Below are 11,141 nucleotides of genomic sequence, written 5' to 3'. Positions count from 1 at the left end.
TACTTACCTTCCCTACTGGTTTGGAAGTGCACTTGTTGCTTGGCAGGCTACAAATGGGGAGCTGTTGGGTTATATAAGATCCATGGGGGTCCCCCTCCCCCTCCTGTCAGACAGCAGATTTTTATTTTTATTTTGAGCTTTCTACGCTATCTTCCCATCTCACTGAACAAAAGCCATGTGACTTGAATGTGTACCATGTGTACCATGAACGAAATATCACTGGAAAGGCAGAATATAAACCAAGTGTTAAATCAAAACCATGAGAATAAAAGCATCATTTTTATTTCTTTCCCAGATTAAAAAAAAAACCATTCTGACAATATTTCATGGTTAAATGCAGTGGATGCTTTTAACTTTACATTTTAGATAAATTTTTGCACAGTCAATTGTTGAAATTGATCAAAACTTTCTGTATCTTATAAATGGCATATACCAGCAGCCCCCAACCTTTTGGGCACCAGGGACCGGTTTCATGGAGAGAGATTTTTCCACAGATTGGAAGGGGTCTGGTTTTGCATGCTGCTTGCATCCCAGGGATGGAGCTTCGCTTGTTTGCATGGCCAGATTTCTGGCATGCCGCAGACCAATGCCAGTCCATGGACTGGGGGTTGGGGACCCTTGGCATATACTACCTAGTAATGTAAATTAAACCATACAGGAAGAATTCATTGTAGAATAGCTGATTTCTAGCATCTTATCAGCCTTCTCTGACTGCCATTATATGCATAATTAAATTTACACTGCATTATAATGGCCTAAGTCAGAACAAAACGTGTGTGGGAACTCAATCTTTATTTTGATAGCTGCAGCAGTCATCTGCAGAAGAGCTATTGGGATGCATGAAAGAATATATTTTATTGTGGCTATGGCTGGACAAAAGAACTTTTCTGTTCTTACTGTTAAAAGGTGATGTATGTCTCCTCTTCCAGAAAACGATGTGTGTAGGCATGTGAAAATGTGTGGGCTGTTTCTGATATAAGACGTGGGCAATCTCTTGGGAGTCACAATGGAATCTAAATGTTTGCAATAACATTCAACTAGTAAGCTTATGTGGAGGCTGAAAGAATTTCCCAAAATGAGTAGGTTATTATATATTCCGCCTCCAGTTTGGTACACAGGATGAAAGGTCACAGTCACCCAGAGTCAGATTTACACCAAAGATGTTCAAATGTAGTAGAGAGATTCACGTCTTTACCAAGAATCTGCAGTTAGTAAGATTTTTGAAATCTTGGTTTGCTTAGGGATCTCTTGTTATCATCAATTGGAGGCTGCTATCGTATATTCTGGGTCATGTCTTTCTAACAAGTGGAACAATTGGAAAATACAGTACAGACGTGATTTATATGGTGGCATAATAGGGCTGTGCAAAATAGAGAAAATGTCCTGCAAAATGCATTGCTGTGAGTGAAGCATCCTACAAGGATCATGTGGTCCAACTTTCTGCATTATGCAGGAAAATCAATTTAATTATCAATGAGCGGTGACTATTAGCCTCCTCTTAAAAATTTCCAGAGATGGAGACTCCACAGCTATTCCATTGTGGTACAAATCTTACTCTCATGGAGTTCTCTACATTTAAGTGAAATTTAGGTAGCTGCAGAACTCTACTTATTATTTCTCTGCCCTGACTCTTTGGGTTTAGTTAGCCACCCACCCACCCCCCCGTAGCTATTTACCAGATGAACTAATGCTATAAAGAAGATCATATGAAGAATGTAAAAATATAAAAATCAGAAGCAATATTTACATCCCTGAATTATTTATTTATTGATGCTTCTTCACCTTCAAAAGTGTTGTGAAAAAAATGGTTTAAAAAAGCAGAGTAAAAACACTTCCAAGTCAAAAGTGGCAAAATTCAGGTTTGCAGGATGTAATTTGTTTTTAAGTTGACCTCGGGAATCTACAAGCCAGAGCAGACATGCAAAATAAAGGCACAAGCAAGAAGACATTCATTAATGCATTTATTAAATCAATGTATATGCCCTTCTCGCAGATGGGATGCTGGATAATAATAATACATTAAAACAATACAAAAAAATCACCCCAGTATCAACAAAACATGAGAAACCTCTACAGTGGTGACCAAGAGTCAACCTTATAAGCACTTAACAACACAATAACACCTGATTTCACAGGCCATCAAACATTTCTGCCCTGCCTTGGAGCACATTCAGGTGTTCAGTGCTTTGTGAAAGGCTGGCAGGGTTGGAGCCAGTGGTGGGTTCTAACCGGTGTTATCACCAGTTTGCTTCGTGCATGTGCTTTGCGCACTGACTGGCTGAACAGCTGAGGCATTGCAATCAGCTCTGCTGCGCCGGTCAGCTGGGCTAAAAACAGAGGAATAAAGGTAGGTATAGCGCAGGGGCAGGCGGGCGGGCCCAGATGATGGTTGGAGCAAACCGGTTCACTATCACTGCAACATCTCCGCTCCGCTTCCCTCTGAGAACCGGTAGCAACCCACCACTGGTTGGAGCCAATCTAATCTTGGCACAGGGTGGGGTGGGGGATATGGAGTTCAAAGGGCAGGTGCTGTGTCAAAATGACCTGCTTCCTGCACCCCATTTGATGGCCTTGTTGAACTGAGAGGACTCAGAGCATGCTTTGACTTTCAGATCCTAAAGGAAGGGTAGAAACAACCAGGGAAAGGGGGTTCTGCAAATAGCCCTGTTCCATGCCATGAGTTATAACTTAATTTATAAGTTAAGGAACACAAACTCTCCTGAATACATTTGTCCCTGCCTGGACAAATCCTTGCAGATTTCTTGGCTAGGTTTTCCAGAAGTGGTTTGCCATTACCTCCTTCCTAGAGCTGAAAGAAAGTGACCAGCTCAAGGTTTGTACCCAAGGCTGGACTACAATGTACAGTCTCCCAGTTTCTAACCCAATGCCTTAACTACTACGTCAGCATTGGCTCTCTGTCAATCTATCACAAAATATCTAAACATTATCAGTGGGATCCAACCTCTCTTTTGGGCATTCCTGAACACAATTTCATTGCATCAGCAAATAACTTACACAGTGTAAGTTAACTGTCATTTACTCTTCAATAATTCAGATCTCAAAATGCACAGTGATGTTCATTTCTGTGAATATAAATGTATTCAATAGAAGTACAAGCTGAACTGCTGCTTCATCCACAGAGCTAAACTATTAGCATTCACAGAGGGACTTAGATTTTATTTTCCTCAAACATTCTAATTTTGTCTGTTCTACTCATACAAAAGTTGAAGTGCATTTATAGTATGATCTTGCAACTTGTGGTTGGGAGACAAGCACAAGAGGAAGCTAGCATTACAATCAACCACAAGGTGGTAGCATATCTTAGATCTAAGCAACTTACAGAAACATATTTGAAAAACAATTTATTTCTGTTGCATACTTTCCTTTCACCAGCCCAACTAACCCTGAAATTCATGACGGGGGATTCTTCATGCCCTGTGGTTCAAATCTGACTTGTACTTTTCCTTGCAATTCCAGCTGAAATATTTTTCCCAGGTGGAGAATATACTACATGAAAAAATTGCATCTTCTAGACCAGAGATCTTCAAACTTGGCAGCTTTAAGACTTCTGGGAGTTAGTCCATAAGTCTTAAAGCTGCCAAGTTTGAAGACCTCTGGTCTAGACCAACACATAAAAGCAGGATATTTATTCATTTAAGAACCTTATTTTGTCAGTGAAAAACAAAAGTGAAAAAGAAAAAAAAAACACAAATGGATCTAGACCAACACATAAGAGCACGAATATTTATTCCCCTTAAGAACTTTATTTTGTCATTAAAAAGCAAAAGTGGGGAAAAAAAACATAAATGGAAAAGAAAGTAAGAAGCAAGGATCCCAAGTTAGAAAAGGATTTAAAAATCAAGGACCTCTCTGGTAAAAAATGTTTTGCAAAACTGCCGTTTCTTTTTGGAAGTAGTTTCTTCTCTGGAAAACGGGAAAAAAGGAAAACCCAGAGCCTCTCCCTGGGACATCCCAGTTCATTGCGCCATCCAGGATTTGCCACAGTTACAGACAGCCACTCCCAAGCAGCAAACAGTAGGAGGGAGGGAACTGGGAATTTCCCTGCTCCAGATTAAAGTTTATATATTAGAAACTCTATCTCTTTGATTTGATGGCCCCAATGATTTTTCCCACTAAACGCATGATCTATGGTAAAGTAAGCATTATCAGACTGGAGACCACAATCAGCAAGGGCAGTGCTGCCTCCCAACAAATGCTTAGATCTGACAGGTTGCGCCTTTCCAATCCACAGTGGTTCTTCAGTCCTTTCATGATCGTGATACCTTAGCTGCCTGTTTAAAATGCAGAAAAAAACTTAAGCAGCCATGGATTAATGCTAGTTTATCCAGTCGTAAACTGAAGACAACTAAATGCTAAGCTTAAGAATGTGGAAACAATTCTGATTTATGATCATCCTTCTCCCATCAATTAAAAGTGGAAAAAATGGCCAAATGCCAGTCACTAACATCTCTTTTGCAGCTTATGTTCAAAAGAAAGGAGGAGATATATAGGAACTTTCAGTCTCTAAGGAAGGGTGGCAGACTCTCCCTTACTCAGTAAATTTAACTACAGACACAGTTCCAAAGTTGCAAGGTCAAGTGCCCAGCATAAAGCTACCTAAGTAAAAATCTAAGAAGTTGGCACTTCCCTTTACAGTAATACTAGCAAATTGAATAGAACAGAAACTGACCTATGCTCTCGCTCTGATTATTCCAAGGAATAAGTGATTATTTTTTATTTATTTATTTATTTGTCAAACACAACAGTATATATAAGTATAAGCATGAAATAGCCATATGATTTGGATACAATCGAAGGGAACATTAGGACAGGAACGGTAGGCACTCTGGTGCTCTTATGCATGCCCCTTACAGACCTCTTAGGAATGGGGTGAGGTCAACAGTAGCTAATCTTTGGTTAAAGCTTCGGGGAATTTGGGAAGAGACCACAGAGTCAGGTAATGCATTCCAGGTATTAACAACTCTGTTACTGAAGTCATATTTTCTACAATCAAGATTGGAGCAGTTCACACAAGGCTCTACTTGTCCCCATGTGCTTAATCTTCATGTTTTGTCAATCCCAGAGGCTGCCGGCTGGAACAACACAACATGGTGGTCTTGACAACTCTGTCCTGTCTTCATGGGAGGCAAAATCAGAGCTAAAGGGAGAAGTGAGGCAATCTGGTGTCTAGTCACTGTAGCTAGGATCCTGAGCAACGGTGGAGGCTGATTTAGCTAGGGAAGAAAGCAGAGTGGGCTAAAGAGTACAGAAATTGCATTTTGTTCAGGAAAAAATACCTTTAAAAGAAATTATTTTGGTAGACACAAAGAGAACTCCTGGCACGTTTCATCATAGTCTAGGCAACAGAAGAAAAGGAAAAAGAGTAAAATCTGAAATATTTATTCTCAATATGGTCTGGAACATAACTCTTAAGGAGTTTCTCCAATTTAGATAAACCAGGGAGAGCAAGCATGGGCCCAGTCTATCCAAACCCGTGTCTCTTCAAAGAGGCAGCATTTCCACATTCTCATTCAGGATTTAAAGTCAACATACACAGTTTTCCTTTCCCACACTGGCTCTATAGTTTCAAAAAAAGTGGCTGTGGTTGTCCCAAGGCTCATATTACAACAAAGAAAATGCTTCATTGGTGGCCAGCTGTGTCACTGTCAGCCTCAAGCAGCAATGTTATACTCCTCACATGGTTAACTTTCCCATTTGGACGTTAGGATGTTCGACTCGAGCACATCACAGGCTTTCCGGAGATCTTCAGGTCATCAAAAGGCAAAAGGATCTATCAACAAAAGGCAAATAATGATACAGTAACCATTCAAGAAGGTTGAGTACAAAAAAAGCTAGCATTGCCACTTTATCATGGAGAAAATCCATCCTTGTGGTTGCTAAGAGTCGACATTGACTCAATAACTTGACAGCGTGTAATTAATCATCATTTCAACGAGTGACAGAAACACAAAGCACAAACAGTTTGCAAAGATTGTCAGCTATCTAGTGTGGTCAGAAAGAGCAATAAATGCTATGGTTAAACCCTTCTACCCATTATGCAAGAAGATAATTTCTGGTATTTTTCCTATGAAGAGCAGAATGTTCACAGTTAATTTACTATATATGATACTATATATGATATGATGTTTTGGAGACTGACATGTTCATGGAAGAAAACAGATCACCTACGTGAACCCCCCAAGCTTTCCCAAACAAGGCTAGCTCATCACTATAGGTACTGAGGTAGTCCTCAACTTATGGCCACAACAGAGTCTGAAAAATGTGTTGCAAATTTGGGGCAGTTATTAAGTGAGACAAGTGATTAGGACACTAGTTTGAACTCTATCCTACTATATAAAAATATTCTATTTTTTTTTAATTTCATGATAATCTAGCAACTTCCTCCACATCAAGACAATGAGTTTTATTATACAAAGAAAGAATAATATTGTTCTAAGATGTCAGGAACATACGATATTATGCATTGATATCCCTTCTTTCCTAAAGGAGACTAGGCTTTAATGTTTTATTTCCCTAAACTACCTAAGAGGTAAAGTAAGTCAGGCAATATGACAGCAAATAGCTAAAGGTCACTATCGGAAGTAACAGGAATCCAGCTCTCTTAAGTACAATGCAGAGATCTACCCATTCTATCATAGAAGACACCAGAATGTCCCTGGTCTCTGCACTGGGTTGGGATTCATAGCAGAAATCTGCATATGTAGGTTAAGGGTGCCCAATGGCCTTTGATTTCCATTTCTAACCATTGTCTATATATTAATAATGAAGACAAACACTATTTGGCTTCAGAGTAAAATCTGGTACTCAATTTGACCTACATGGAGCTCTGGTTTGCTTAGATCCGTGATGGCGAATGGCACACGGAGCCATATCAGTGGGCACACAAGTGTTGCCTTAGCTCAGCACTGGCGCGCATGCGTGCACCAGCCAGCTGATTTTCAGGCCTTCTTGTCCCACCGGAAGTCGGCAAGCAGGCCGTTTCTGGCCTCCGGAGGGCCTCTGGTGGGGTGGGGAAGGCCATTTTCGCCCTCCCCAGGCTCCAAGAAAGCCTCTGGAGCCTGGGGAGGGTGAAAAACGGGCCTACCAGGCCCACCATGCCATCACGTGCCAAAAGCTGGGGGAGCGCAGAGCGGTCATGTGCGCATGCACGGGGGGGGGTGTATTGAATTATGGTGGGCACCTATGCACGTGATCCATCGCACTCCCCCCACTTTTGGCACGTGATGGCAAAAAGGTTAGCCATCACTGGCTTAGATCCTCATCTTCCTAATGTAGGAAGGGCATCAGTTATCATCCTGATTCATTGCAGCATAATTGATGAAGTCTGCCTATCCTGCCTTATGTATTTGCTTGGAACTGAAAGAAGTTGCAACGATGCCAAAGCAATAGCAACCCCAAGGCAGATTAGCCAGTTTAGCAGCTCCTCCCTGCACGTAACCTTTAAGATTAAGATCAGATGCAATTTGGTAAATCAAAGATACAAAGAACATCATGGAAACAGAGACAAGTGCAGTTACCAAAACTCCCAATTCTTGCCTTTTTGCTAAACATCACATGCTAAAACTTAAGAATTACACAATACAACTTGTATCTCTGCCTTACTTTCAGATCGGGAGTAGGCAACCTACAGCTAATTAGCTTCCCAGCATCCTGGGAGAGTGCAGATGAAATTCAGTGGCAAAATGGTTGCATTCTAAAGGCGAGAGGTTTTGCAATTAACATTGGGACTGAGAACCTTCTAGGAAGGATATTGCTTCTATTTCCTTTCTGAAAACCATTCAAATACAACTCAAAATTTATCTCCAAGCCACATCCACAGAACTGGTAGTAACAAATTTTACATTTCACCCCTGCTTTCAACAGGCCAAATATTTAAATACTCCATTTTGTGTTGTCACTGGATGGATTCTTGCCTACTAGAAAATAGATAGACTGAAGTTGGCTTCTAGACTCAAAACGATTCCCACCCTTATTTGGCACCTGAATCAGATTATTTAGCTCTTGCCTATAGAGCCTGATCTATTGCAAGTCATTCCAGAAAATCTCTCACATCATCATTGCCATCTGCCAGATCTTGAGCTGTCTCATTTTCCATATTCCGCAATAGGGTATCTGCTCCCGAATCGCACAGTATTGCAGCAATGACAGCATCGTTCCTGCCTACAGCCAGGTGCAGTGGGGTGCAGTCATTATACATCTGCGAATCCACCTGGGCCCCCAATTGCAGGAGGTGCCTCACAGCCATCTCATCGTGATTCTCCACTGCCAGATGTAGGGGTGTCTTTCCACTTGTGCCATCCTGAGAGAGCAAGAGACGGGGTTATTTATTTCACGAGATCTCATGAGCAAAATTCCACAGAACGTGTAGATACAGTAAGAAACCAAGATTTCCTACTGCAAAAGCATGCCACTTCTTGGCCTTTTGAGTAAAAAAGACAGCAGTGAAAGCCAGTTCCAAACAAAAATAAGAGAAAAAGAAAGTTCCTTTCTGGGCCATGGTGCACCTGAGAGATTCAAACAAAATAAGAGAAAGAGAAAGTTCCTTTCTGGGCCATGGTGCACCTGAGATTCAAGCAAATTGCTGAAACCTAGAGGAGTCTAGGGTGGTGATCACACTGGCATTGCAGTTCCTAAGTCAAAGTCAGAGCATTCTCTTCCTGAAGATGCAAAAACCAAATAAGGAGCTCTGAAATAATCAGGGTTGTACATAATTCTGAAATGGTCATGACTCCTTGGAATTGATATTGACTCCTGGGAACTACGATCATGTGGATGTCATTTGATTAGCAGCAATGCAGAACTGATTTTTTTTATTGCTTTGTTCCAGGATGTTTCTTTCTTGTTGTTGATTTGTTGATTTGTTTCCCAGTCATCTTCATAGCCAGCCAACCTTCTATCCTGGTCTGACCCTGTTTAAGCTTTCTAAAATCAATCTTCTATAGATGGTACATAATCACAAACTAAAGCCAAATTTCATTCTAAAGGTTTTATCCTATAAGTTTAAAAGTTATCCTCTTTCATTTGCACAAAGGAAAGAAAGAGAAGTTAGGCAAACTTACAGCTCATTTTTTTCCCCTTTTGTTCAGTTGTATCCAATTCTCAGAGTCTTCTGGATAAATTACTGAAATTTAACTGGCAAGGAATTTCAAAAATGGTTTGCCATTGCCTCCTTCCTACGGCTGAGAGAAAGTGACTGGCCCCAAATCACTCAGCTGGTTTTGTGCCCAAGACAAGTCTAAAAACTAATGGTTTCCTAGTTTCTTAGCCTGATACTTTAACCACTATATCAAACTGGCTCTCACATAGGTAAGTTAGCTTTCCTGTATCCCCCTTTTGGCAATTTTGGAGTAGCACTCTCTATATTTTTAGTATTAGATTTAGCCATTCCAATACTGACAAGCACCCTGGAAATCAGGAGATTCAGGCAATTCAAATGAGTATAAAGATTTACTGCAAGCTTAAATTCTCTACAGGAATCTAACCAACTAACGATCAGGAGAAATGAGATAAGAAAGGAATTTGAAGGTGGGCTGGACTTAGATCACTTGGGAGTATATAGAAACTTGTGACATGACACGTTTGACGCATTGGGTTCAGCCAGGTCATCTCCTGCATCTACTTCTTTTCTTTTTTAAAAAAAAATATATTTTATTAAACTTTTTTACATTAAAAACGTAGGAAAAAAAGGAAAAGATTATATTACTTAACAGCTATTTGTGGTGTTTTTCTTATAACAATAATCCGTGCAATGATTACAAACATTAAATTATATATATTTGTGTTCTTGTTTTATCTACTGTTTATACTTAGTAACTAAATATCCTTATCCATCTCCTTTGTATCCAGTTATACCACTGTTCCCATATAGTATAAAATACCAATGTCTCTTTATCTTTTAAACTCCTGCATCTACTTCTTATAAAGCCAATTCTTAAATTCTGCAGCCTGCCAAATTTTCTGCTCAGTAAGAAATTTTCAGAATTGACATACAATATATCAGAGATGGAGCTTTCCTCAATGTCCCTAACTTACCTGCACATTAATGTCAGCTCCATTCTGCACCAGCAATGCCATCAGTTGAAGGTTCCCTTTCAAGGTGCTGATGTGAAGACATGTTAAGCCTGGAGGGAGAAAAGTAAAATCCAAATAGCTCAAGAAATCTGTTGCAAATAAAGTATTTAAGCACTGACCACAATCACTCCACACACTCCTTTACCTTGCCAATTCTGGAGCTGCAGATCTTGTACAGTTTTTCTAGTCTGCATCTCAGAGACCGGTTTTTTCAGAGGCAGCAACAGCTTAACACATTCCAGACTCTGCTGCTCACAGGCCAAGTGCAGAGCAGTATTTCCATTCCGGTCCTGCAGTGTCGTGTTCACCCCTTTCAGAATTAGTGCTTTCACCACTTCAAACTGCTCCAAATACACAGACAAGTGAAGCGGAGTCTGCAAATGGCAAAAAAAGAAAGAAAAAAAAGGAATGTGGGCTGGAGAAGAGTGGAGAGGCAAGGTATGTATGTAAATAAATCAAAAGTTGTATTCACTTGGATTTTAACTGCATCACAAGAAATATAAAATTCAGCAGTGATGCAAGGTTTAGCATGCTGAAAATAAGGAAGGAGAGCAAGCGGACAATGCCTAGAAATCAAACCTCTAAATACAGAGCTTGACCCTTAATAGAATACCAGGTATCTAGTGATTAGAAGGTGTCCACGCTCATAATTGGTTCTTTATTCTTTCCTCTGGCAAAAGACAGAAAAATCTATTCAGAATAAGAATCTTTTAAATATCCAAATAATGAATAAAGCTGATAAGTCTAAACAAAATCACAATAAAAATGATTATCTACTGTGATATGAGGCAAAGAGAGACACTGATGATCAAGATTGTTTTGGAAGTGTCAGGGATCTAAAGCAGGTTTTATTTATCATTTTTGGTTCTGTTTATATTATATTCTATACTGATGTACTATGTAATTGTCAACAAACTAGAGGTTATCAGACATCTGTGATTTGTAAAGTTATTTTTTGTGCTATTTAAAGAAACTCAGAATCTGCTTATTTATAATGTATACTCAGGTTATTTAAGGTAAAGGTAAAGGTTGCCCTCGCACATATGTGC

General features: G+C 39.9%; 1 protein-coding gene across 1 annotated transcript in view; it reads right to left on the bottom strand.

Moving 5' to 3' along the window:
- Positions 1 to 1,948: 1,948 nt before the first annotated feature.
- Positions 1,949 to 11,141, bottom strand: part of NFKBIE (NFKB inhibitor epsilon) — a 43,124-nt gene continuing 33,931 nt past the window's right edge. The window contains exons 3-6 of the mRNA XM_058189555.1: positions 10,238 to 10,466; positions 10,054 to 10,142; positions 8,072 to 8,320; positions 1,949 to 5,791 (exon numbers count right to left, since the gene is read on the bottom strand). Coding sequence (XP_058045538.1) covers positions 5,723 to 5,791; positions 8,072 to 8,320; positions 10,054 to 10,142; positions 10,238 to 10,466 — 636 coding nt within the window. The 3' untranslated portion in view covers positions 1,949 to 5,722. The remainder of the gene's footprint in view (positions 5,792 to 8,071; positions 8,321 to 10,053; positions 10,143 to 10,237; positions 10,467 to 11,141) is intronic.

This window comes from Ahaetulla prasina, chromosome 1 (genome assembly GCF_028640845.1).
Source record: "Ahaetulla prasina isolate Xishuangbanna chromosome 1, ASM2864084v1, whole genome shotgun sequence".
In the NCBI taxonomy this organism is placed as follows: Eukaryota; Metazoa; Chordata; class Lepidosauria; order Squamata; family Colubridae; genus Ahaetulla; species Ahaetulla prasina.
Note: the sequence above shows the minus strand (reverse complement) of the source record. Positions and strands in the feature narration are given on the sequence as shown.